Below are 27763 nucleotides of genomic sequence, written 5' to 3' on the forward strand. Positions count from 1 at the left end.
CGTGGAGCTCGTGACGTGCCAGTGGGAGCAGCGCCCCCTCCACCTTTGCGCAGCGCCAGCGAGACGCGAGATGCGCTTTTCTCCAGCGGCGTCGGGCTCCGACTGATGCCGCCTGTTCCGACACCAGGAGGAGGACAGCTGAGCTCTCTGCTGGTGCACACCGGGAGCCATGGCAGGCGCCAAGCTGACACCTTCGTCGTCGGAGATCGACCCAGACGTCAAGACGGAAGTGCAGAATACACCAGAGCCCACCTGGGTCAGCCCCTCCAATCCTCTCCGGACTATGGGCTCGTTCGGGAGCGATGCCGGCCAAAGGTAGCTGCCTCAGATCCGCACCAAAGTCGCATGTTTCTGAATCCGTTTCGCTTGGGCACATAAACCAGAGGCGAGTGAATGCAGGTGCATAAAGTCCTCCAAATAACCCGAATCGTAATTATCCATCGACAAAAGTTGCGCCATCATCAATATTCCAAATATGCCACCACCATTAAATCTGTCCACCCATAAATTGTGTTTTGATCGCTAAGCACCAGGTGTCAGGCTTTATTTTCTCCATTACGACAAGGCGTAAAGGCAGCCCATGCGCCTTTATGAGTCGGTGCCATCACAAACAGCTCTACCTTCAATCGCAGCATTGCTTGGATTGATCTAATGCTGTGTGTAGTGATTACATAATTCAGATGATGCTGCTTACAATTGAATGAATCCTGATGTTTTTATAGGGTTGGGAAAAAATATATATTATACCACAGAAATCAAACCGGATGTGGGAGTGAAATGTGATCAGATTGATGGACTCAATAAAAATGCAAGCCACAGGTGATTAAGCTGACATACCTTTGTGGCTCCCTTTTTGGCACAGCTGCACAGCCGGTGTGTTGGTGGTGAATTGTGTTCTCTCTTTATTTACGGCACACATTTTGGTGATGACCTGAGATCTTTTCACGGAAGCATGTACGGTTTTCTCATACGCGCAGGCGTAATTCTATTTATTATTTTCAGACTCGGTAACAAAAGCAACAGTAGTGGTGTAGGAAAAGCAATTAGGTGCCTCTTTTGCATACAGGATGTTGGTGTTGTAAAAATGGTGCCGATCATTACATGGGATGCAAAATCATCATATTAATCTGGCAAGGTATGATGTATTGTCACTTAAGTCGTAAGAATTAGGCCCTACTTTGTAAAGTATTTTTAAATATTAATAAAATACTGCTATTTCTCCTTCAAGTGCAAGTTCCAATCAATAATAGAGTGAAAGCTGCCCACCACGGACCCTCGAGGACTGTTTGTTCGTGTACGCTGTATGTATTTTCTCCCGGGAAGATGGATGTGCCTCTTTAAATATTTCCTATGGGGCAAAGTTTTTGTTGTTTTTCTGTCCCAAAAAGAATTTCATCAAACATTTTTGTGACACCAGTATGAGGCGCTATTAATAACACTGATCAGCTGAGGATGCAAAAATGATGAGAATAACTTCACTCTGCTTGACTGGACATCTACTCATCACCAAGTTGAATCAGGGGAAAATGAAATTGTGTTTAGGGATGAAGAAGAGGCAATGAAAAATATTAGTGGTGCCAGCGATAGCTGCAATGGTGCATGATAAGGATAATAATACGTCCTCACAGAAAGACTGCAAGTCGGACTCAAACCTGCAACCTTCTTGCCGTGAGGCAACAGCACTTACCATTGGGCCACCATGCTGCCCATAATGATAATATGATATAATCTAAAATGAGTAAGTGTGACAGCGATGGAGAATGAAGCTCATCGTGTAGGGGGCCACAGCGAAATCTGTTTATCTGATCAGCAGCTACGTCAGCTGAACACAGTCAGTCAAACAGCACTGACTGCAGCTACTGCAATACCCAGGGGTCCATGAAAGCATCTGAGCATGCCATGCTGCATGCGGATAGGATGCTGTCAGACACGTGAGAGATTTTGTGGGTCCAACAAAAGTGATATTTCTGTCCAGCTGCTTGAGAGTGACAGAATATCAATAACGTGGCTCATGGGGCACCACAGCCAAGAAATAATTCAGTTTCTGTTTAATCCACAGCGGGATTATAGCAGGGTAGCATTTCTTTATTTGTTGTAAACACAGAAGGGTTTATTTTGGCTTGCCAACACATCGCCACTGATAAATAAGCATAGTTTGATACTAGTTGTGCAACAAATCTAAATATTAGAACACAGTGTGTATTCTCATTAAAGGGACAGTTCACAGATGAATGAAAAGGACATATTCTTTGTCTTGTAGTTTTGGCCCAAGCTGCAGTATTGCTCATGTATTAAGGAAGCTGTTCGCAGAGATGTTAATAACATAACTAGACGCCACTTTGTATGAGGCACCCGAAGAGCCAAAAAATAGATTTGGAAAAACTCATCAACAATGTCTCTTAGAAGTTATGGCCCGGTTATTGAACATATTCCACGGGCCTCATTGTGAGCTGGCTCACATCACGAAGCAGAATGAAATGCATTCCCTCATGGATACTAGACGCAGTAATTCACCCAACTAATTGATATCTATCAATTATTTAGATATCGATCCCCCATTCATTACTTATTGTACCATCTATGTTTTATGGATTTATCATTAGTACTTAGTCATTGCATGTTTTGCTCTTTCTTTCACATTCCTTTGTTTCTCAGTTGTACTCTGGTTGTAAATAATTGTGTATCACACCACAATTTTTATTGAACTTTTCTTTTGTTGCAAGTTTATTTATAGTATCCTGCTTTCACAAAATAATTATGCTTTCAATTTGATTTGACTACACAGGGTTTAATGAAGGAGTTTCATCTGGTCCTTGTGGTAAATTGCATGTTGTCCATCATTATTGTTCATTAAAGGAGTGGGGGGGGATCAAATCTCTCAGAGGCTGTCTTGAGACTTGAAAGTAATAACAAGTTCCATTGTTTCTATGCTGGCAATTAAACTAAATGAAGCTTTGGTGTAAGGATAATCCATTTAAATGACTGCTGGGCCTTTAATTAAGGTTCTGTACAACTGAGATATCAGGTTTGTGCTTGGCCATGCGTCCGAAATGAGTGTTTACAGTATGTATAAAGCATTTACATAAATTGGCTGAAAGATCGATAACAGCCATCACCGCTCCTCTGCTGTTCCTTCAGATAATTAGGGAGAATTAATTTGACAGTCTGAAGAAGAGGAGATGGGTGACTGTAGCCTACAAAGAGGATCTCACACATGTGAATAACCTAATTTGATGCTTGAGGCAGAAATCCAGCCAATGGAGAACTGAAATGGAACTCCCAGTTGAATTAAATCCTTTACCGAAGAGACTTTCTTCTCCTGATGCATCTATATGTTTCTTGAAATTCCATTCAGAAGACGTCAATATAAATGCAGTATTAAAAACACTTTGAAAAAAAATGGTTTGTGATGGTAAAATGGTACGGGATAATGGTTTTGCAAAATGTAAATTGTAAAGAGTTCGGTTTACGATATTTTTTAATTGCAATTTTCTGGAATGCGAAACCCTTTCTGTGCTAAATCCAAACTTGCTGAAGCTTTACAATATAAAATTTTGGTTAAGCCTGTTGGCAACTTGTTTGCTTCAGACCTGACATCCCGTAAGTTTGCAATAATAACCAATAAAGTGTCCTGGTATGAAAATAACAGACTGTGTCGTATCGGACAGTTCTGTAGCGCCTTTATGCAAATCATGAACCATGCATTTTGTAATCCATCCTCCCATTCTATTTACGTTTGTTCACAGTCAACAGTTATGGTAGCTGGCTATACGTAGAACAAGAGGTACCGTTGCTATGGTTACTTTTAATGTAATATACCTGTCGCCTACTTTAGATCGGAGGTGTTGCTGTTGACCTGATTTGTGCGAGGTGGTCGATAATAAGGCGTTTGCGCACGGTTTATTTCTCAGAGAATTGTACAATAATCCATGCTGGTTCTGATTTTGTGTAAGTAACATCAGTGTGCTTCAATGTTTATGGTCTATATAATGAAACTACAGAACTGGATTGTTCATACTTAACCAGATGTTGAGTTATCGCTCTGAAACCAGCCACTCATGAGGTGTCTCTGTGGCACGTGAGATGATGTAAGAGGCTTGCCGATGATGAGCATTAACAGATTCAGAACTACAAATCCCATTTGTCCGTGAAATTGCTGCAGAGAAAGTGCATATGTGCAATGCCCTCCCACTTTGTAGCAGACAGTCCTGGAGGCAGCTGCGAGCGAATCTAATTGAACACATACTTAGTCGTTTTGCACTTGTCTCACAAGCTCGGCGCGTTGCTGCTGATTCCAGATCTGCTGTGAAGAGGTGGGGCTGTTTGCTTTTTCACTCTTGTGTACTTATTCAGTATTAGTGTAAAGACTGAAGAGCATTTAGATTCTAACTGCATGAACATTAGGATTTTTTTTAAAGTTGTATCACACAAAGGAAGGAGCAGTGTTAATGTATTTCAGTTTGAATCAGATATATGCAAAGGCAGCATCTCTTTTTAAGAGCATCCAGGCTGCTAAAGCTTTTTGCAGACAGATAGCATCTTTACGGCTCTTTAAAGAGTAGTTGCATAGCCACAGAATGGACAGTGAGGTCAGTGCAGAAATGCTGATAATGTTGTTTCACGCTCCATCTCTGATAATCAGAAGAATCATTATCTAATGGCGTTGGACCAACACTCTTTTGTACATTGGGCATTACCAGTCACATGGCTGGAAATGTGTGATGTGTTTTGTTGCCACATGCAGTGCATCAATCTGTTACATTAAAAGTGTAATTTAAGTAGTATCAGAAGTTCCTGGCAACCCTTTTTTAATCTTTTATCTCTGTTCTATATGCATTATAGATCTAAACTTTAAAAATGTCTTCTCCTGAGACCCCTGAGAAATGATTCCCGTTTAATTCAAAGTCATTTACAGACGGCCGTCGACTTCGACCATCATTTTTGTCGAGGATTTTGAAGATCTCCAAGAACATTTGACACATTTTCCAGCAAGGAATCGTTCTTGAACGATTCCTTGCTGGAAAATGTGTCAACAATATATATATATGCTTAAACTTAGTGAGTGAGTGAGAGAGTTAACTTAAGTGTTTGTTCAGCATGTTCGGCTTAGAAAAGCAAAAACACAGAGTATTTTGAATTTATCGTCACACCTCTAGCAGCCGTACTAGAACGTTCCAGCATAGAGAACATTGTGGCCATTCTTAAAACCATTTTGGCTGTATGTAGATAGCTGATGACTTAATTGGGTCCTAGGGACTGAAGTAATTGACTGCGCTCTGTTGTTGACTCGGCAAACATGTTTTGGGTTAATTGCTGGAAATGTACAGGTCCTCTCTTGTGACCTTGCCACTTCCTCGGTTTAATGGACATTCCATTAGTCCATCTCAAAAGGCGTGTATTTTATGACAACTTCCGTTTATGTCAGAAACATTCAACTCGGCCTCAACTGCCAAATGATGACCTTTGTAACATTCTTAAGATTTTGACCACCTGCAGGTCCGGCTTGTTGCTGCAATGTACACCACGGTAGCTCGTAGAATTATCACCAGTGACTGCGCTTCCTTCCCTGGACCATGATTCCTTGGCACGGAGCAAATTACTCTGTAGTACCGCCTCTGTAATTTGAAGGTCACTTTATTCGGTATCAAATGAAATCTTGTTTAACCTTTGACCTGAAGCCCATCAGAATCCCCCCATACGTCAAACTACTATCTGGCACTTCTCTGTCATGCACCTTCCTTGGAAGGACGTGGGTATGTCCACTGATCTCCTGTGGTTTGCATTAAGTGTGCCATCAGTTCTTTCATCAGCTGAAGCATTGCTATACAGACTAAGTTAGAGTATAGTGTTTTAGTAGCTTAGAAAGTGGTTTTGAATTTCTCCTCAAGGCCGAAGACAGTCAATTTATGTTCTACAGTTCTCTCTCAATGCTAGAAAATACTTTCATTCTGATTTAAAATGCAAACGAAAGCAAAAAAAAGGAAGCTGCAGCAGCATCCTTAGTGGCATCCTGCTTTTTCAACCCTACCCTCTCCTAACCTGTACCTGTCTGTGTCCATGTTTGCTGCATCCAGGTATCAAGAGGAATACAGTATGGATTCAACCAATGCCCAGTAAGTCCTTGGCGGCATCATGCTTGCATGGCATGGAATTTTTGCGAACACAAAAATCACAGAGTATGCAGCCCTGTTCACTTTAGAGCCCTTGATGTAGACAGAAAGTCTTCAGAGGACACATTCCCCTATGTGGGTGATGATTGTTATGGTAATGATGCAGAATAATTACTAAGTTTGTGGCTACCTTTTCAACAATTGTTGTGTCAAACACTCAAAAATGCATATTTAGCTCAACACAGATTTTATCACACCACAGAAAATGGTAATAAGGAAGCGCATTTGTTTTAATTAGGTTAATGTATTCTGGATTTGCAGGTCTTCACACAATGGCAAGCATTAGTCATGTGACCAGAGACGAGTATCTCAAACTTAAATGTTTTGTTAGTACTGATAAAAAAAGAAAGAAAAGAAAACCAGAACAGCAGTGCTAAATCACTGGTCATAAAATGAGTGAAATATGAGGTTAGGATTAGCACATTCATACTCTAAAAATTATGAATTTAACGAATATTCCTTCTTGAAGACGAGATGATCATCATAATTGTCTTCTCTCAAACAACACTCACAATCTGTAAAAAAATTCTATGTTTGAATTTCTATGTTTGAATGTTGAATTTGCATTTCTTCTCTGATTGGGATTTGTTTCAGAGGAAGTTTCAATTAAATGAAATTAAATTAAATTCAGGTTCATTTGAATAATGCGAGAGCCTAAAAGAAGTCAAATTAACTTTAAAGATATTCAGGTTGTATTGACCTGGACCGTTTCAATGGCTTGCAGCTTCAGAGAGTCCATGATTTCTATTTCAGTTATCATGTCGTTGATGCTTGCTGGCAGCTCTTCATATCCCTAACAGACCTTGTGCCGGTAGTGTTTGTTCACCACTCTGCATTGATCGGCTGCAGCTTGAGTCTAATGTTGGGCCAATGTTCCTGTTAGAAAATGGCTTTTGGTCCTTTGGGGTGTACTGAGTGGAGTGATACAAATATGTTTTGACGTACGAAATTCCCTCACCCTCATTGGTATCTCCTTGCTAGGGGATTCTAAAAATAGCTAATACTGTACAGGGTATTTTGTGTTACGTAAACTATAACCTTTATTTTAACGATGGAGGCTTTCACAGCGTTTCAACACACTAATGGTGATAAGAGCCATAGATAGGCGACACATTGAGCTACAGGTGATTGATGTCTCCCTTGAAAACTTGTTTCACTTCACTGAAGAAAAACAAATACATCCAGCATGAAGGTGTTTCTTGTGATTGCAAAGATGTGGAATCTGTCAGATGGAATGACAGGTATCGGTTTCACGTCTTCGACTGACATGTTTTTCATTATTGCTCTGAAAGCCACAAAGCCTAATTTCAGTCTTTTAGGGGTCATATTAAATAAACTTAATTATTAAGTTAAGAAGTTTGTAATTTGTGAATTGCATAAGTAAATGTGACACTAATTAGCAAAGAGTACTTGATGGAGAGATTTGGACAACTTGCCTGGTTTCCTAAAGTGATGAGAATGATAGGCTTTTATTTTACTTACTTTAGTAAGGTTCAGAATATTAGCTTTGGGACAGTTCGTCTGCAGTTTATTGTGCTAAATCAGGCCGGAGGATGAATTAGCAAGGTTACCGAATAGTTAAGAGTATATGCAAGTTAGACTGTTTTTGTAATATGTCTCCAGAACTGTAAATAACAATAAATAATATCAATCTGTTTTATGATGGGTGCTTACAGCTCAATTCAGCTGGTTCCTCTTACTGTCTGCAACATCTTCTAGTAGCTGCACTCAATAGCTAGCAGGTTTTATCATGAAAAAATGATCGCAGACAGATGTTTATCAAGGCTAAGTCAAGGCTAAGATATAAAAAGAAATTGGATTGCAGTGCATTTGTGCCGGCTAACACAACGCGTTTAAGACATAATGTCAAAAATTGGGTCATTGAACGCACCCTGTGAACACAGGGTGTTCACAGGGTGCGCCCTCTCGTATACAATATACAAAGTATATGGATGCCTCAAAGAACCAGAGATGACATGTATATTGGCGTATATCCTTACAGTCCATTTTTCTTAGTGCTTTCACATTTGCTGTAGCCCATGTCTGGGCTGGAGTCTATTAATATTTGGTACACTCTATTGGATGAGCACCGCCACCATTTGAAGTTTCAGATCAAACCTGATGCAAAGACGTTGTAGCTTTTAAATGCTCATGTTCAAGTGTAATATTTTTAGTCTCCACAGCTTTTACACCTGGCACAGGTCTTGGAGTGGTGCAAGGGAAGTGTTCTATTTTTATCTGTTTCCATCCTGAGGCCCAAAACAAACCCGAGATGTGAAAAATATGTAATGTGATTATTTTGTAAGACTTTTGTCATGCTGCTTAAATGACAAGAGGTAATGTTATTAGTATTTGTGCTGCTTCTGTGCTTAAATGAATTCCTCTTCTTTGCTCCCACAGGTTGGAAGGTCACAAGAATGCACAAATGTTATTCTAAGGTGACCCAACATGTAAGCCTCATGCAATGTCATGAGAACAGGTTGCATGTAAACAAGATGGCAATGCCAATGAACAACAACAGGACATTGGAACAGTGTAAAATCAAAGCTGTTACGACAGCCTGATGGTCTATGTTTCACAATTTGTGAATTAATTACCGGGGTATATTGTTTTTCATGAACAGACATATTTTTACTGACATTAATATGTATTACTATTTTTTAATAAATAAAGTAAAATACAATTATTTGGTCACGTCTAGGATTTGGTTTAGGCTGCTCTAAATGAATGAAGTCAATGCCTTGTCCTGGCAATCTCCTCTTGCCTTTTCTTTTTTCTTTTCATTAACATATACAATCCTGGTCCCTGGTACTTGGTGCTATTTCAGGTATTAGAACTGTTGATGTTACAAGCAAGCTGGAATACTACCAAATGCAGTTGTGGAGGCAATGTCGACAACTGATGGGACAAATGTACAGACAAGCCAGGCTTGCCATTTTCAAATGATCTTGCAACTACACACACTGTACACAGTTGTTCTTGTTTTTAATCTACACATCATAGTTTTAGTAGTAGTAGTTTGACTGGAGGAAATGAAGACATTGAGGACATTGCCTTGTTTGGTTGCACAGCATCTGTGTGTGTCACATTGGAAATGGCGGTCTCAGTGGGTCGGTATGAATGCGCTAAATGTCAAAGATAGCTGCCCTGTGTGTGTGTGTGTGTGTGTGTGCGTTTATACCTATAAGCTTTACCTTAATGCTAAAAGCTTGATCACAAATATTTCATTTCTTCTGTGTTTTCATTTATTATTTTATTCGCAGTGATTGCGATCATGGTTCTGACGCTCTCATATTCAGGCTGTCTAAATACAACATCTATGGAAAAGTAAACAATAACATTCCTTAGGTGACATCTGGTGTGAAGACTGGCCCAATCACAGCAGTCAATTTAATACAATAACAGCAGCAGATGTTATCTGGGGAGATGTCCAGCTGTCGTCTCACATTGTATAATATCTTACTGTATCATATTTCATCTTTTGATAGGGTCTATTTTTCTGTTGGAAACGTAATTACGGGTATCTGTAAGCAATCTGTGTAAACATTGTACCTGTTCCATAGCCATGTCAACGGAGAACAATTCATTGCACCCATTTGTATTTTACAGCTTGTCCGGCGATAGAGCTACAGATACACTTGGTCATGTGGATCACATATAGCTGTGTGCTTGTGTGTTAGCAGGGGATGGGAGAGTGTGTTGTTGGTGATCATAGAAGAACAGGTCTAACATTTTGTATGTGTGCAGCCATGGCTAATTCCTTGCAATGGAAAAACAAAACACACAGGTGAACATTTTCTTTCTTGGAAGCTGTTTCCATGGTGACACAACAGAAACAGGGAGATATGGGAATAGCTTCCACCTACATTTTTATCCATCCCCTTGGTATTTAGATGATAATAATAATAATAATAATAATAATAGCTGCTCCCTCCTCCCCTGATGCCACATGTCAGATAAGGTAGACGGCTTTTTGGGGCCATCCTGAATTCACAAGGCCAATGCTCACGAGTGACGACAAGCTCTCCATGCTTCAGACTGTTAATAGTCTTGTCTACGTATTAGCATGATGATGGAGCTACCCTCAATAGCTGCATCATGTTAAAGCAATAGTTTGGTCAAGACCCCGTGCCTATCAAGGTCCATTATGGCAGCGCAGACCTTCACTTGCTTTTGATTTGTAATCATGTGAAAGCGATAAGTGATGGCTGTTTGATGTGAAGCGCTGTCAGCTTTAATGGATTTCAATTATTAATGGATGCATTTGTGTTAGCACTCAATATAAATCAAGTTGTCCATTCATATCTTCGATTGTCTTCATGAAAGTGATACAGACTGCTGCACAAACTGTAAACAAATGTAAGTAAACACAGCTTATGTGGTTGGCTACTAAATGTGTACAAAGAGTTAGGGCGAGTAGAAGCAACACATAGAGCATATTGCTCAATTTGGAATATGTCTCAGTATAGCAGCTAAAAACAACCTGCACCTAAGTTTGATCTTGATGTGCTTCATGTCTCTAGAATGAACTCTTTGGAGAGAATGTCCCTGGATGAAAGGACAGGGCTTCGTGTGGTCTTTATTTGACAATCTGCACCAGTGCTTCACATTGGGGTTGAATGTAACATGCATTTGAGGCTGATTTAGTTTCATTATGAAATGAGACTGTACACGGCTGACAATAATGGATGTTTAATGGGATTAGTCAGATGGGAAGCTCGGCTTTTTGTGTGTGCTTTGTAGTCCCTATTTACTGAAAGCCTACACCAACACACAATTATGGTAATATCAGATGCAGCATTACCATTATTTAAGACTCATTTTTACCAGGATGAACAACTGGGATGAGTAGATGAGTACACTGACGCGCGGCAAATGGCCACAGGGGAAATCAAGCCTGCAGCTGCAGTTACACACCTGCTGCTTCAGCAGATGCGCACGCTCAACCCACTGAGATAAACACACTCCATATTATCACTTGGGTTTTTATTGAAATGCAACCTTTGCATGAACTATTTAAATAAGACACAAGGAAAGTGAAACAAAACACCACAATCATGTCAATACTCACTGACCTTCCAAGCATCTCCAATGCCCTTAGCCACATGTCAATTAATTACTCCTTAAGGCACACTGTACTTTAAACATTTAAAGAGTGAGTGGTAAATAAATGACTTTATTTAAAAAAAGACAAAGTATTTTTTTAAGCGCGAGGTGTGGTTCTATTCTTTCAAATGCTAATTTCTTTCAACATCTAATTCTGTTTAGTAGTGGTGCCGAGATGGGGGGTAATGGATGGAGAAACTAAAGTGAAGATTTTCTACAACGTAGCTCAACAGTGGGGCTTTAAAAGCAGCATCGTCTTGCTACATATTACTCAGATGCTCTCGTGAATACATGTATTAATATGTGCCTGACAATCTTCAGCTGCTGTTACACTTCATCAAGTGAAGAGGATGGGTTTTTTTTTAATGCTAGATTTACCCAGTTTGGTGCTTTCTGGTCCTTTCTGATATTGTGTACTTGTATACACTTACATTAATGACGTCACTCTTTCACAGGGTGCAGGTGGAGTTCTATGTGAACGAGAACACCTTCAAGGAGAGGCTGAAGCTTTTCTTCATCAAAAACCAAAGGTCAAGTAAGTACAGCCTCCAGAGCACCACATCATTTGCCTCCCTCCCTGCAATGCAAATGACAGGCTTGCTGCTTATTGTGGTGCTCAGAGCTAAATGGGCATATAAAAGCGTTGTGAAGGAAATTGCAGGCATTGATGACTCATCGCAGGCACCTCTGGGGTTTCATTATTGCATCGATGGCCTCATCACAATAAAGCATATTTTTGGTTGTGTGGCCCGGCAATGACAGAAAAACTGGCTCATTTGCTGAAGAATGAGGAAAGCTTGTTGTTTGTTTCTCACTAGGAGATGATGGCAGTGCTGCAACATTACTGGGTTCATGTCTGCACTTATCAGATTTGCCTTTAGCCAAGCAAGAAACTGGGATTCAACAATATTATAATTCTTCTCTGCAAATCCCTCTTGTATTCTTCTTCTTATCTTGCCGTCTTATCATTTGGCAAATTAGAATCCCATAAAAGTTGCCAAAGGAAATCTGTTAAGACCAGGAGTTGAAGGATCCAATACATTCTCTTCAGGTCTTTCCCAAAAAGCAGTTTATGTACTAAAGTTCTGGTGTCGAAGCAGTTTCAGGGTCCTTAATGGCACCAACAGTAGAACCAAAGTAATCACAGCACCAGAGGAGATGATAGAAAACTGGTTGCTCAGCTTCAATAAGCTTCTGTTTTAGTGTTACCTGACCAGGATTGGACTTGTGTGCTTGTGTTGGTCTAAAGGCCTGAGAATCCGCCTGTTCAACTTCTCACTGAAGATCCTCACCTGTGTCCTCTACATTGTGAGAGTCAACCTGGATGACCCCAACGAGGTCAATGGCAGCTCATGGTGAGTAGCACATTCAGCAGTGTCTCCTATTTTAGATGTGTGCATATATGTTCTGTTGTTTTGTGTCTGTTGTTTCATATTTGGCAGCATTGCTTTTCAAAATTAGGACACTTTGACGCCTTTGCTGTAATTTTTTTAGATGCAGATTTTTGCCGTCACTTTTAATACTATCTTTTCATTCGGCTGGTAATTGGAAAATGTACTGATTGCTGTATGACAGGATTTTTCCAGGAATATTTTCCTGTCGCTACAGGCAACATAAATAGAGCAATGAAAGATATGATGGTAGAGAACATCTATTCATATATGAATTTTGTTTTAAAAACTTTCCATATGTGACTCCTTCTGTGCAGAAAATAAGGAAACTGAAGAATATGTGCATTAGATTCACAGCCAGCAGCTTTTACAGTGGGGTTTGTTCCTTTTAGCAGAATACTAAGTGATGGAAGTGTTTCCCAGTGAGCACGTTTCCCCTGACATGCTTGCATTCACACACATCTTCATGCAAATGTTCCTGTTTGCCTTGTTTTTCTCCACAGTGCATTATGCCAGAACAACAGTGGAGCTAATGCAACAGAGCCGAAACAAATCAACTGGTATGATTTTGTCGGTGAATTACAAAATAAGGCAATTATATACAGATGCGCGGAAGTTTAAAGGAATGTTTCTCGTGGTTTTTGGCAGGGAGTTAATTTTCTGGGTTAACCGACGGGTTCCTGTATGGGCAATACAGGTGAGAGCGATAATGGCACCATGAAAGTGCACTTCAATTCGATTCTACAGCATGAAATTGAATCTCAAGGAATGACTCAACCCAAACACACTAGCAGACTACAGTAGCTAAAAGCATTCTATTGCTTCCTCACTGAGGAATGGACATCCTGGAGCGATTCATTGGTTGTCTGGTTGTCATTTTTCTATACCGTTTACCGCCCTCTGCTTCAGGTGACAGTGGCCTTAATAAGCTTCTTGGAGACCATGCTTATCACATATCTCAGCTATAAGGTAAGGACCTCGTGCACAGCACACACATTTATATCATGCTGAGGCTGCTTTTATGTCTTCTTAAAAGTTCCAGTGCCAAAGCAAATACCAAGACACAGGACATATATATATATATTTTTTTCCACAGCTGATTACAGTTCTCTCTCAGTGGTTAATTCGATTATGTCCCGTCTGTTTTCTTTCCAGGGAAACATTTGGGAGCAGATATTCCAGATATCCTTCATATTGGAGATGATCAACACAGTGCCATTTATAATCACAGTGAGTAATTAATCATATCAAATGGTCTGTCAGTCTGATCCCAGAACTATTGGCACAACACCTTTGGTTAAATGAAGGTACTTTCTCTCTTGATTGTTCTGAGCAATCCAATAATCTGCTGTTAATGCCCCAGTGAAATGTGATGTCTTTCCATCTTGCTTTCCTTAAGATCTTCTGGCATCCCTTGAGAAATATATTCGTCCCTGTGTTTCTGAATTGCTGGCTAGCCAAAGGGGCCCTGGAGAACATGATTGTAAGTAAATCACGCATTTGTTTTACTGTAAAAACTGCAGCTATCATGAATAAAAAACACTTTGAAGGTACAACTCCCTAGCTGTTGTAGCTGCCATTAATGCCAGCTGTGATGCCAGAGCGGCTGAACGCAATTTAGTCTGAACAGAATTCAATACAGCTGACTACATTTGTATTCTTTATGGATGCACTAAAAAATATTTGTAGGTAGTGTTATTATCTACCATTTTTTGTATGTTTTGATAAATTTAGATGCTGGCTAATTACTTTGCTATCAAAGCCAGCAACAAGCATTGGCACAAATGAACTGATATATTTTCACAGTTAATAAAAATGTAATTTTTTTTATTAATTCAACTTCTTCTTTTTTTATTTCAAGACCACACCCTCGGGTAAATACTATAACGTGTGCAGAGAGACTAATCTATTTGTCAAACACATTCTGTTCATATTGTGGATCAGCAGCTGTTGCTGGGGGTTAGGAATGCAAGCATACTTAATTAAATGATGATGAAATGAATCATTACATTTTCTGTGGGACCATGAAACATTTTGTACGAAGCAGAACTAACACAAGACAAGCCATGTGACATAAATGCAAAACCGGGTTCTGTGTAGAAATCTGGTATTGCAATATCAATATTAGCAAAAAGATATATCATTGGTGTGAAGAAACTGGTCGCGTACTGAGACTCTAAAGCGATTTGATGACATCCAGCTGGCCTAGTTGGTTCGCGTTTGTTCCGATTTAGATGAGACCTTGGCGGAGTAAGATCCTCAGGACACATTAGTAGAGCAGATGGTAGAATCTGAGGCCAAGTGAAGCAGCACATGAAGAGAACGCAGTGACAATTCAGAGGGGCGTTAGAACGAGGTGGTGGCCGAACAAGATGCTACTGAAAATGAGTTCCAAGACATTATTCTAATGTTGAAGGAAGTCGAATACGATTAAGTGTTTTGATGGAGATTAAAGTGTAGTGGTTATTTTAGCCTCGTTTAATCTGGTTTCTCTGTTTACGGAGAAATCTCACACCTCTATATGACTGCTGCCCTGTGTGCAGAATGACTTCCACCGTGCCATTCAGCGGACCCACTCGGCCATGTTCAACCAAGTGTTCATCCTCATCTGCACCTTGCTATGTTTGGTTTTCACTGGGTGAGTATTCTCTTTGACTGTTGTCAGAGAAATAATGAAAGGATTTAAACATTTGTTTTGAATAGATCCAGAAAGCTTGAAATTACAGTGCTTATACTCTTATTTTACTGGCAAAGAGTAGATTAAGTTATTAACAGTATTTTATTGTCCCTGGATTCTCAACACAGATCTAATCTTAAACCTGAACTATTTTTTTTAAAACCAATAATAACATTGAGATCCAGATAAATAATAATTCCTGTTCACCTGCCCTGTGTTTTCTTTATTCAATTTACAACACTATAAATAAATAAATAAATAAACAAATAAGTTGTCAGTTCCTACCGTAAATTCTTTGTCATCCTTATGAATTAGTCAACATCCAGCCTCACCTATGTCCATTTAGATATTTCCTCATTCCCCTCTGCCTCAGGGAAATGAATTTGCACCAGCGCTGAAGTGGAACTGACACAGCAATCAATTGTGTCATCTTAAATGGCCTACTAAGTAGCAGTCTAAACTAGACTGACACTTGTACCCTTTGGTTTTGGGTTTATTGGATTTTTAATCTAATATCCTGACCTCAAACACAATACTGAAGCAGATTGCCCTCAAAAAGTATTTCACTTTTCCCCGTGTATAGAAGACACGCCTGATGTAATATTGTCATTAATTGTTTAATCCCTCATCTCTCGGCAGAGCCTGTGGGATCCAGCATCTGGAGAGAGCCGGGAAGCAACTGTCCTGGTTTGACTCGTTCTATTTTTGCATCGTCACCTTCTCCACTGTAGGCTATGGAGACGTCACACCACAGATCTGGCCCTCGAAGCTGCTGGTCGTCATTCTCATCTGCGTTGCACTGGTGGTGCTCCCACTGCAGGTTAACTTACTGAATGTGTTGGCACAGTGAGGGACTCCTCGCTTCACTACATACATATAATACTGAACTTTACAGGGTTACCATCAACTATTGAGGGACACTTTCTTGCAGCATTCACAGGACTCACTTAATTTAGGGAAGTCGAGCTGTTTCACACTTTCTTCATGATAAATCCAATGATTCACTGAGCTACTTATTAGACCACACGTGTTTTTTTGAATTGTTCTGCTGTGTTAACAGCCTTTGCAGAGCAAATTGGGTAGGAAATAGAGATGAACTCCCACCGCTCGCACTGCTACTACTGCATCAGCAGTTTTCGCTCCAGTGCTTTCACCATCTGTGTGTAGAGAGACAATCTATTCATTCTTGACACTTCATTTGGTGTTTACTGCCATTGTGTCAGTTTGAAGAACTTGCCTATCTGTGGATGGAGAGCCAGAAGTTAGGAGGGAACTACAGCCGCCACCGAGCGCAGACGGAAAAGCACGTAGTGCTGTGTGTCAGCTCGCTGAAGATCGACCTGCTGATGGACTTCCTCAATGAGTTCTATGCTCATCCCAGGCTGCAGGTAACACAGCAAAACGCTGGACATAGTCCATGTAAATGCTGCGCGTGCGTCTTGTGTATGTATGCACAATAATATCTCAACATATCAGATGCATAACTCTATGTATCTACCAACTGCCAACTTTAGACTTTCGGGGTAATGCTTCAACACCGTACACTAAATTACATTTTTGCCTGATTCTTTACAAATGCTTTCTTTTGCAGGATTACTACGTGGTTATCTTGTGTCCAACTGAAATAGATATTCAGGTTCGCCGTATCCTTCAAATCCCTTTGTGGTCCCAAAGGGTCATCTACCTTCAAGGGTCTGCCCTAAAAGACCAGGACCTGATGAGGGCCAAGTAAGTGAAGACATGGCATGCATCACCTTGTTGCTCCATTGTTGACCGCATGTGACATGAACTCACACATGTCCTCTATTGATGTCTCAGTCATCCAGGTCATGTTAAAATTACTGTACTTATACAGTGCCTTATACAGTACGCACATGCATACACACACACACACGTACACACAAAGGGTGCATAGACATGCAAGTTTGGGGACAGAGGGTGGAGTCTCTGCCAGCAGTTTTAGGGTTCTGAATATGGGTCTTGGTCTAATTTAGTACCATTAAATGATGAGAGCGATCCGGATACCCGTCTGGATACAAAAAGAATACCAAAATCCCATTAAATTACAATGGAGGCTTTTAAAAAAATTTAAAATATGCATTCAGTTCACTCACCAAAAAACCACAGTCATAAAGGGGTCCGACATGCACTATCATGGAAAATGTCTTTTGGATCTGATCAGAATGAGGTCAGGCTCAGCGGAGGTTTGCACTTTCCGAGGGCTTTTCTCGTTTCTTTTTAAATGTGTTGCTATAATGTACGGCTCTTGACTGAACAATTTTGTTGATTCTCAGGATGGATGACGCTGAAGCCTGCTTTATCCTCAGCAGCAGGAACGAAGTTGACCGAACTGCTGCTGTAAGTCCCATTATCAGCAATGATTTGGTGTATTTCTTAAACTTCAATTTATTTTATATAAACACTTGCTTAAAAATTACTTAAAAAACTCAATTGGAACAATTTCCCTATTGTGAAACTACCATTAAGTAGTATTAAGTAACACAAGGAGTGGGTGAGACAAATTTGTGGTCCATTGAATTCTGATTGCATTTTACGAACGAGTCATTTCCTCTCTCACAGGATCATCAGACAATTCTGAGGGCTTGGGCAGCGAAAGATTTTGCTCCAAATTGCCCGCTCTATGTCCAAATTCTCAAACCAGAAAATAAATTCCATGTTAAATTTGCAGGTATGTAAGGGAAGACATATTTTAGTCTATTTTATTGCACATGAACTGCAACTTGATCCAACCTACTGTGTATTTGCAATTTATCCATTTCATTCAGATCATGTCGTTTGTGAAGAGGAGTTTAAATATGCCATGCTGGCGCTGAACTGTGTGTGTCCGGCCACGTCTACCTTAGTCACACTCCTGGTCCACACTTCCAGAGGACAGTGAGTACAAACGACTATATTACAGCAATCAAGCAAAGCCTTCATGGACGTTTATCACTGTCACTCTGTAATTTATCCCCAAAAGGCATTACACTTGAGGTGATTATAATTTTGATTATTCAATTCTTTGAGTATCCTTGCGGCAAAATTAATCACATTTTCCATGATTGTCACTCCCGGGCTGCCATCGATGGGATCAATGGCACCTAAACCGTATCAAGCGTCAGTGGTAAGAGCAAAGGTTCTTACCTAGGAGTTGTAAGAAGAAGAAAAATCGAGTTTTCAAATGCACATACTGTACTGTATATACAAAGTACACACGCATACACACAATGAAATGTAATTTTTCACTCTACTCCTCTAACAATCAACACACACACATACATTTGTAGTGGCCCCGTAGCACGGCAGGGAGGGCAAAAGGTGAGAGGTGTGTCTAATATTTCCTTTAGATTTGAAGGAATGCACACATAGTTTATCATAAGGATTGATATGGGGGAGGGGCCATCTTAGCTCTGTGTAATGTTGTTAACTTTAATGCAGAGCATTTTGTCCAACCAATAGGCTTTATGGGATTCAATCGGATTAAAAACTCCACATACTGCATGTTAAACAGTGAACTTTAGATATACGAGTAGTTCATTACCTTATGCAGACTTTAGTTCTTTACTCCTTACAAGCATCTTTTGGCTTCAGCTTCATATCTATGAGTATTTTATTAAAGTAAAAGATGGCACATTTCCCAAAATGTCAAACTAGACCTTTTAGATATTCAGGGTGGAGATTCAAACCTAGTTTGACTGACAGCGTTCTTGAAATTGACTCTAGATGACACCATTGGACTTAATGGGATTTTGAAACGATAGCGTTACTGACATCCAGCTTGATATTACCAGTCTGAAAAATTATCAGCTTCTGTCAAGTCAGTAAACATTTCCCGGCTTCTTGAAGCAAGCAAGGTAATGTACGGTATTCTGTGCAAGGTGACGACCAAATATATATTCATCGCTCTCCAGATTTAAAAACAAAAAACCCAGCACAGGCATTTTAAATTCCATTATGGGGACGTACTGGCCCGAGACCTGGAAGGTGAATAGAATGGGAGTAGATTTATTTGTGTTAGGTGATAAATCCCATTTACTGAAAGCAAAGAAGTGAACAAACTGCATAAACAAAGTGACCTCGTATTTCTCTTTTCTTCATAACGAGATTTTAGATGCCTGGGGAGGAGAGGGTCATAAAATTTAAGGCCACCTCATCAGTCTGTGGGGGAAGTTGCACATGAAGTTAAATTTGCATTATTCTGTGAATATGATGAATGACATGAAATCACATTGCAAAGATCTCAACTTCATGTTTCTCTTTGCGCTGGTTCAGGGAGGGACAGTTGTCCCCAGAGCAGTGGCAGAGAACCTACGGACGCTGCTCTGGAAACGAGGTCTATCACATACGTCTGTGTGACAGCAAGTTTTTTGGAGAATATGATGGAAAGAGCTTCACCTACGCCTCCTTCCATGCCCATAAGAAGTTAGTTCAACTTCTGCTGGCCGAATCTTGGTTATAGTAATTTATCTTGGAATACATTTGGAGCAGAAACCTGTTTTCAACTCTACAGATATGGTGTGTGTTTGATCGGAGTGAAGCGAGAGGACAACAAGAGCATCCTCCTGAACCCCGGCCCCCGCCACATCATGGCGTCCACTGACACCTGCTACTACATCAACATCACCAAGGAGGAGAACTCAGCTTTCATCTTCAAACAAGAGGAGAAGCACAAGGGCCTATCGGTCGCCGGTCTCTACGACGCCCCCTCTCGGCTGCCCGTACACAGTATCATCGCCAGCATGGGTGAGTCTGGCGGCCAAAGAATCTTTGGAAGTAGGATAGTTGGTGATGAAAAGTCCAAGGAAATGAATGAGCTATTATTTTAGAGACAGTATTGTGAATAGTTAGACTGCAGACATCCTTCCAACCACTGTTCAGTTGAAAGTGTTTCAGTAAAAGAAGAGAAAATGGATGTTTTGATGTGACTCACTCCGAATGGTGGCTGCCTCTGGATGCTTTGGCTGACTGTTGTGCATGTTAGGCATTTTTGTTCAAACAACCTTTTTACGTTCTGGGCTGACATTATTGTATTGTTTTTCTTTGACCTGTAAAAGTTGATCAGACCACTTCATTTGGTAAGTTTGTGCATGATGCATCACCCTTTTACACTCATTTACTTATTTTGCAATTAGATGGAATACCATCTTTACAAATTATATTATATGTGATACACTGTACCAAAAAAACAGAAATATTGAATTGTTAATTGTTTTTATTTTTTTTAAAGATGAAATATGTGTTGTGACTATAGCATGTTATTATCATATTCACATTTTGTACTTGCATCATACATCATATTACAAACAACTAATATGATGTGTATTAGGGTCATATTCATTGTCACAAAAACTATATCAACATCATTTGCATGTATTTGTTGGAGCTCAAGAATGCAAAACATTTTCTCCTCAAGGTCAGTCTAAGCCCTAAGGCAAACTGAGACCAAATCTGCTGCTAGGGTTGTTAGTGCTGAGCAAGATACACATTATTCTTGTTACGTTATGTCCCATGTGACTATTTTTTTGTCCAGGTACCGTATTTTTCTTTCGCTCTGGAGTATAAATCACACTTAATTGGGAAATTTAATTTACAAAATCCAGGCAGACAACAAGCTAAGTAGGTGTCAAGTATGATAAGAAAATACATTACAGTAGCATAAAGAATACAATCTAAATTTCAAATTATGTATACACCCCTGGCCAGAAGTTTTGGGACATCCAATGCAGTCCCATAGCTTTTCTAATCAGCTAAACTGTTTCCAGCTGTGCTAACATGATTGCACAGAATTTTCTAATCACCCATTAGCCTTCTGATGCACTGAGCAGACATAGTACTATTAGAACTCTGGAGTGATGGTTGCTGGAAATGTAGATGTTGCACCAAAACCAGATATTTGCAGCTCGAATAGTCGTTTTACGACATTAGCAAGGTAGAGAGAGTATTTCAGATTTGTTTAAAGTTATCATCATTGAGAAACAGTGCACACTTATAGTCCGGAAAATACAATATTTCGACATTGTAATGGGTTGTTGACAATAATGACAAATAGCTTACAGTTGTGATGTAATTTTCAGGTACTGTAGCCATAGACCTCCAGAACCCTGATCCTCCAGAAGAACGCAGCAAACTGTCCTTGCCTACAGAGAATGGCTCTGGAAGGCGCAGGCCCAGCATCGCTCCTGTCCTAGAGATCGCCGACTCATCTGCCATTCTACCCTGCGATCTCCTCAGTGACCAATCAGAGGATGAAACCAACCAATCAGACGAGGAGGGCTCTGTGGGGTCAGAGTAAGTAACGTTGCTTCAAAAATGCCAGAACTTGGTAGACATTTCGTGGTCTTGGTAGTGATCAGTAGATTTGTACTTGTACTGTAATACATGCAACTGTTTGACTGTACCTGTACTCTAACATTCTACCTAATAAATATATTCACCATCGTCATCATAATTTATGTTGTCGGCAGCAGTGATAAAGGAAAATGTCCTCGCAGGTCAAACATCAGGTGCTCTGTACTGGATTGATGTCACCTTGTTCTTCATTTTCTTAATGGTGTAAGGAGGAGAGGTGGATGAGTTTGGAATAGGTGTGCAATCTTTTTATAATGAATAAGGTGCAGACATGATAGTGACACATGTGGATGCCATGACAAAGAGGTCCTTTCCTTTTGGTTGTAGCTCATGTTGTTTGTCCTTATTCTCGAGCTCCATGGGTCGTTCTGACTGATAGTTGCCGTGAGGGCCGCTTAGTTTATCTCAGCACTCTGTCTCTCTGTGCGGTTGCAGATCGGATGGATCAACCGCTTGTCCTCACAGCGTGCACCACAGTCCATGCAAGTGATTCTACAATGCAGCTGTTGGACATAAGTTGGACATAAGCCTCTGTTACTGAACTCCATGAGACCGAAGTAGTTTTTCCCTCTTAAGTAATTGTCAGGCACAATAGTCGGTCAAATGGAGGCTACAGGAAAATGATGAGTTGCTCAAAGTCCCACAGTGCCATCATGTGGTCATTTTGTTGTAGATGCATACTGAACAATGTCTGAATCTGTTTCATTGGCAAGCCAAACAATATTGTATTGAGGTTATTGAAGATTGCACATTAAGCACAAATGGACAATTAATTAACACCAAATTAGACACAATTTAAACTAAAATGGGTACAAAAACATTGTAATTGCTGATATAGTCAAATATTCAGTGAACAAGTTCTTCTGGCCAGTAAACATCATTGATTCGAGCAGGTGTAGTTTCAAATGAGAAAAACAGTCATATGAAATATTGATGAGAAGACCGCGGAGCGCTGCAGTGATTATTCTACCCAGGGTTCTTTGGGAGGTGGATTGATTTCCACCATCATGCTTTGTTTCAGACAACATTACTGGTTGATTTTTCCAAACCATGTCCCATGCAGCATTTCCAGACGTATCATCAGAGTTGTTTCTTGTTTGTTTTCCATCAGTTTTGTAAAGGGCTACCCTCCCAACTCGCCCTACATCGGCAGCTCTCCAACTCTGTGCCACCTCCTACCACAAAAAGCTCCATTCTGCTGCCTTCGCCTCGACAAGGTACATTCACAAGCATGGCAAGAGAGAAACAGCATAAAACCGAGCCACAACTACTGCCGTAATACATACATTATTATTTATTTTTTGCTGTTCGGCTATCATGGGATGTGTCTCCTGACAGCACAGCACAACTAAGACCTGCCTAACAACTTGTCTTATCACAGCACAACTAAGACCTGCCTAACAACTTGTCTTATCACAGCACAACTAAGACCTGACTGACAACTTGTCTCCTTCCAGGGCTGTATACACAGCAGCTTTGAGGATGCAAAGGCATACGGCTTCAAGAATAAGCTGATTATAGTGTCTGCAGAGACAGCAGGAAACGGTCTCTACAACTTCATTGTCCCTCTGCGAGCTTATTATCGACCCAGGAAGGAGCTCAACCCCATCGTGCTGCTGCTGGACAACCAGTAAGACTTATTACTGTCATCTTCAACCTGGCATCTCATGACCTTCCTATAATAAAGTAGAGTAATGTAACCAAGCCCAAGCGCACACACACACACACACACACACACACACACACACACTCACAAAAGGCCCATATGCATGCAAATGTGGAGCAAAAGAGATGATGTATGATTTTTCAAGTGGCATGGTCCTGGGAGCAGTAAGGAGTTCAGTGCCTTGCTCAATGGCACCTCAGCAGTGCCCAGGGTGTGAACTGGAACCTCTCCAGCTGAGCGACTGCTACCCTAATAGAAGCCAAATGGCTTTTAGTCTAGACTAAATCATGGCAGCTGGAACTCTGGGTTAGCGTTGCATCAGGATGAAGAAAAAGCTTTTTCAATTATTTATAAGCAACTGTCCTCTCTGCACAAGAAGGCTATTTTGTGTGTTTTATACATTTGTGTGTGTGTTTGTGTACGAGAGCGTTCTCTGCTGTAACTCACTGTGGTTTTCATTAGCTTCCACCAACCCTCTGCAGCCACAGAAACAGAAAGCATAAGGCAAAGAGCCAAGGACGTTCTTGATAAGATACCAACAGCGAGTCAGCGAACACGTAAATCCTCTTTTAGGACAGAGAATTTAAAGTGCTGCTAGGCTTTCCCTCTGCTGCCTTATGAAACAACACCACAGCACAGTTATTGCCGCTGAAAGTGTGACTCTTATTTCCCTGAAACACATTTCAGAAAACAATGTCGTAATGTGTCGCAGGGGACTGGAAAGGTAGCAAAGGATGCTCCTTTATGATGTTTCCTGTTTCCACAGGCCAGACAACCACTTCCTCGAGGCCATTTGCTGCTTTCCAATGGTTTACTTTATGGCTGGCACTATTGATAAGTAATTCAATTAATCAATAATTCAATGATCATGTACGTCAATTATTTTATTTTTTTATAGCTTGAATATTAATACACACAATGAACATTCAATATAAAGTACTATCAGTTAATGCATTTGTTATTTTCCACTTAAATATAATCGTGTTAGCACATGAACATTAGCTGCGTCAGTTCAGGTACAAGAACATGGTGGTTGAGATATTGATGTTGCACCAATGCTATCTCATTGTGTAATATACGCCGTTCTTTCCTTGACAAGCTTGGACAATCTGCTTCAGTGTGGTATAATCTATGCTGACAATTTGGTTGTTGTGGACAAAGAGAGCACCATGAGTGCTGAGGAGGACTACATGGCAGATGCCAAGACCATCGTCAACGTCCAGACCATGTTCAGGTAAAGCCAAGCATATTTTATTTTCCAGAGTTGTCGATTCTTTTATTACGAGTTTAGGATCAGCTGTAATTTAGGTGATTTAACTTATTCATCTGTTCTCCGTCTGATGCTTGCCTGAGTTCATCTCAGATACAAACTGCAGTTGTCTCAGCTCAGAAACTATTATTTTATTTAACAACTAAAATTAAACGCATTCATCACTGCCGTGCTGGATATTCCCCGCAGCGTGAAGCTGTTCATCTGTCTACGCCCCTCTCGTATCTCTCCAGGTTGTTCCCCAGTCTCAGCATCATCACGGAGCTCACGCACCCATCCAACATGAGGTTCATGCAGTTCAGAGCCAAGGACTGCTACTCACTAGCACTCTCCAAACTGGAGAAGGTGAGCCGTTGCTCATACTTGGGTTGTTTTCTAGTGATCCATCCATGGTTTTCAAACTCAGACAAGAAATAGATTTTTTTGCGTAATGTCTTTAACAATGTCTAAAATTGGTTAGCTTGCATGAACACCTTGGATTTCAAATATTTAAGTACTCTTAATTGGTCTTTATGGGTTCTTCGCGCAGCCGGTGAGTGGAGACTGAGGGAATAATGGTGTATCTAAATCCCACAAAATTAGATACAAGGAAAAGTGAAATAATTCTGTTAATAAAATATAAATAGACCTAATTCCCATTCCCCAATACAAAACTATTATTTTGTAAAGAAAAAAAAGTTAGTGCTTTATCGTGTTCCTTTTTATGTTTTATTGCATAGATCGTGCATGGAGGAAAAAAAGGGAAGCATAAAAATCAAAAATGAAAGCGGGTTAATGATTCATGATCACAGCTGCTTTCTCGTCTCTAAATATGCTTTGAGTTTTTTTGGGGATTGCTTTCACCTTCAGTGTACATTAAAATCATGTTCCTCAAACAACCTGGATGTTTGCAGTTGTAAAAAACCAGTAGACCTTTTTCTTTTCCAATCCAACTCCAAGCATCTTCAACCTTCTCCCTCACACCTCTTGTCCAGACATGCATTAAATATAACCCCTTTTAAAATCTGATTTCAACCTGTGATCCATCACCGCTTTGCAGCTATTTATTGTCTCCTGTTTTGTTAGTGTCAGATATTTTTTATCCAACCATAATTGGATTTCTATACATGCTTGCCATTTTCTTCAAATCTTTTCTTGATTTACTGTGTGCGCCTCTCTCCTCAGATAGAACGTGATAAGGGCTCTAATTTGGCTTTCATGTTCCGGCTGCCGTTCGCTGCAGGCCGAGTGTTCAGTATCAGCATGCTGGATACGCTGCTGTACCAGGTGAGGACTAAATAGAGCCAGATAAATAAACTTTTATGTCATGTATACATTCATTATTTGATGATTTCATCACTGTTCGCTTTTGTGATGCTGCTCTGCCTCCAAGGAAGAACATGAATGAACTGAAGGATTTGTTTTTGATTTTTTGTTTGAAATGTCTAAAAGAACATTTGAAAAAAAGATTGAAAACTGCTGCCAAATTGTCTTTTTTACTCAGATTCTGAGGTTGTCAACGGCCAGGAATCAGAAACATTGACTGTCTTTATCGCTCTGAATAGGATTAGTTTACAGGTGTGTTGGGATTCTTATTAAATGTGGACTTCCCTCATGCATATTTCTATTGCTTTGACAGTCGTTTGTTAAGGACTACATGATCGCTATTGCTAGGCTTCTCCTTGGTCTGGACACCACACCTGGCTCTGGCTACCTGTGCGCTGTAAGTATGAATCTCGTGCTGCTGTGCGAGGGGGCGAGCGAGCGAGTGTGACGGTGTCTGATCAGCTCTCATTCCCAGTTGAAGATCACAGAGGAGGATCTGTGGATCAGGACTTACGGCAGACTTTTCCAGAAGCTTTGTTCCTCCAGCGCGGAGATCCCCATTGGGATCTACCGCACCGAGTCGCACATGTTCTCAACCTCTGAGGTAACAGCACTTTGATCGGTTATGTTTGAGATCTCTCTTTGGGTTTGGTACCGACTGTGACTTCTGGTGTTTCTGCCAGTTAAATCAGATTTAATGGGCTTCAGCATTTCTACCAGTGAATCCCAAAATGCAAAATAAAGCATCTTTACTGCTTCTGCACTGTTTTTTGAGGCTTTATTTGATTTCGTTTTGCTTTGAATGCCCCAGTCTTTTATTTCAATCTTTTTGTTTCGATGTCTGTTTGTCCTTTTCTTGTTCCAGTCCAAGGACGTGCAGGTAAGATCCAAATGTGCTTTGCTTTCTTTTAATTTGATCAGCCAGCTGCCACCTTTTTTTTAAAAGAGGAAACATCTCCTCCCGGTATTTTTATTATTTATTAACAATATGTAACTATGTTTATTACCATAAGAGCTCATAAATACAGGCCTCTGAAAGAGAAGATGGGTATTTGTTATAGAAAAACTGGATCAAATATATCAACATGGCCGGACACAGTTGAGCCGTCATTAAACCTAATCACAAACCGCATTAACGCCCCCTCCCTGCTCTCCCAGTCCCAAATGTCCATCAACATGGACCATGGCTTGGACCACCGCGAGCATGGAGAGACCTGGAAGGAGAAGACATCCCACAGAAACTCCACCACCAGCAACCAGTCGGAGCACCCGCTGCTGAGGAAGAAGAGCATGCAGTGGGCGCGGCGGCTGAGCAGGAAGAGCACCAAACCGTCCAGCAGGGCCGAACGGATCTCCCAGCAGAGGCTCAACCTGTACCGGCGCTCCGAGCGACAGGAGCTCTCCGAACTGGTGAAGAATCGCATGAAGCACCTCGGCCTTCCCACTGTGGGATACGGTGAGTCGGACGGCCGGAGACAAAGGGTGGTCAAAGGTGGACCATGTAAGATGTTTACTGAATGATTTACTGCAGTAGTCTCTGATATATTTACTCAATTTACTTAACTTATAGCGAGAATAAACAGTTCTGGTGACTAATCTGAATCATTTATACATATAAAACTTTCAGTGTCTAATTATTTCATCATGATTAGCCATAAGTTGCCTTAAAACAACACTATTATTATTGTATTTGTTGTAGATTGGACTCTCAGTTCTATTAGCATGTATTTAAAGCCAAACTAACTCTGAAGGCAGAAATAATGAAAGTGGTTGAGTATAACCTCAGTGGGGAGCGTCTTATGTTTAAGGTGAGAAACATCTAAAGAATAA

At 40.5% G+C, this 27763-nt stretch overlaps 1 protein-coding gene across 1 annotated transcript in view; it reads left to right on the forward strand.

Annotated features, from left to right (window-relative positions):
* Positions 1 to 27763, forward strand: part of kcnt1b (potassium sodium-activated channel subfamily T member 1b) — a 48368-nt gene that overhangs the window by 16668 nt on the left and 3937 nt on the right. The window contains exons 4-32 of the mRNA XM_068760672.1: positions 6075 to 6113; positions 11732 to 11811; positions 12526 to 12631; positions 13171 to 13227; positions 13316 to 13364; positions 13577 to 13636; positions 13823 to 13897; positions 14067 to 14150; positions 15211 to 15305; positions 15984 to 16164; positions 16568 to 16732; positions 16936 to 17072; positions 17639 to 17702; positions 17925 to 18033; positions 18131 to 18239; positions 19617 to 19766; positions 19855 to 20087; positions 20399 to 20419; positions 21419 to 21632; positions 22804 to 22909; positions 23150 to 23322; positions 24125 to 24196; positions 24458 to 24592; positions 24862 to 24973; positions 25793 to 25894; positions 26247 to 26330; positions 26409 to 26537; positions 26799 to 26812; positions 27085 to 27389. Coding sequence (XP_068616773.1) covers positions 6075 to 6113; positions 11732 to 11811; positions 12526 to 12631; positions 13171 to 13227; positions 13316 to 13364; positions 13577 to 13636; positions 13823 to 13897; positions 14067 to 14150; positions 15211 to 15305; positions 15984 to 16164; positions 16568 to 16732; positions 16936 to 17072; positions 17639 to 17702; positions 17925 to 18033; positions 18131 to 18239; positions 19617 to 19766; positions 19855 to 20087; positions 20399 to 20419; positions 21419 to 21632; positions 22804 to 22909; positions 23150 to 23322; positions 24125 to 24196; positions 24458 to 24592; positions 24862 to 24973; positions 25793 to 25894; positions 26247 to 26330; positions 26409 to 26537; positions 26799 to 26812; positions 27085 to 27389 — 3260 coding nt within the window. The remainder of the gene's footprint in view (positions 1 to 6074; positions 6114 to 11731; positions 11812 to 12525; positions 12632 to 13170; positions 13228 to 13315; positions 13365 to 13576; positions 13637 to 13822; positions 13898 to 14066; positions 14151 to 15210; positions 15306 to 15983; positions 16165 to 16567; positions 16733 to 16935; positions 17073 to 17638; positions 17703 to 17924; positions 18034 to 18130; positions 18240 to 19616; positions 19767 to 19854; positions 20088 to 20398; positions 20420 to 21418; positions 21633 to 22803; positions 22910 to 23149; positions 23323 to 24124; positions 24197 to 24457; positions 24593 to 24861; positions 24974 to 25792; positions 25895 to 26246; positions 26331 to 26408; positions 26538 to 26798; positions 26813 to 27084; positions 27390 to 27763) is intronic.

This window comes from Brachionichthys hirsutus, chromosome 4 (assembly GCF_040956055.1).
Source record: "Brachionichthys hirsutus isolate HB-005 chromosome 4, CSIRO-AGI_Bhir_v1, whole genome shotgun sequence".
NCBI lineage: Eukaryota > Metazoa > Chordata > Actinopteri > Lophiiformes > Brachionichthyidae > Brachionichthys > Brachionichthys hirsutus.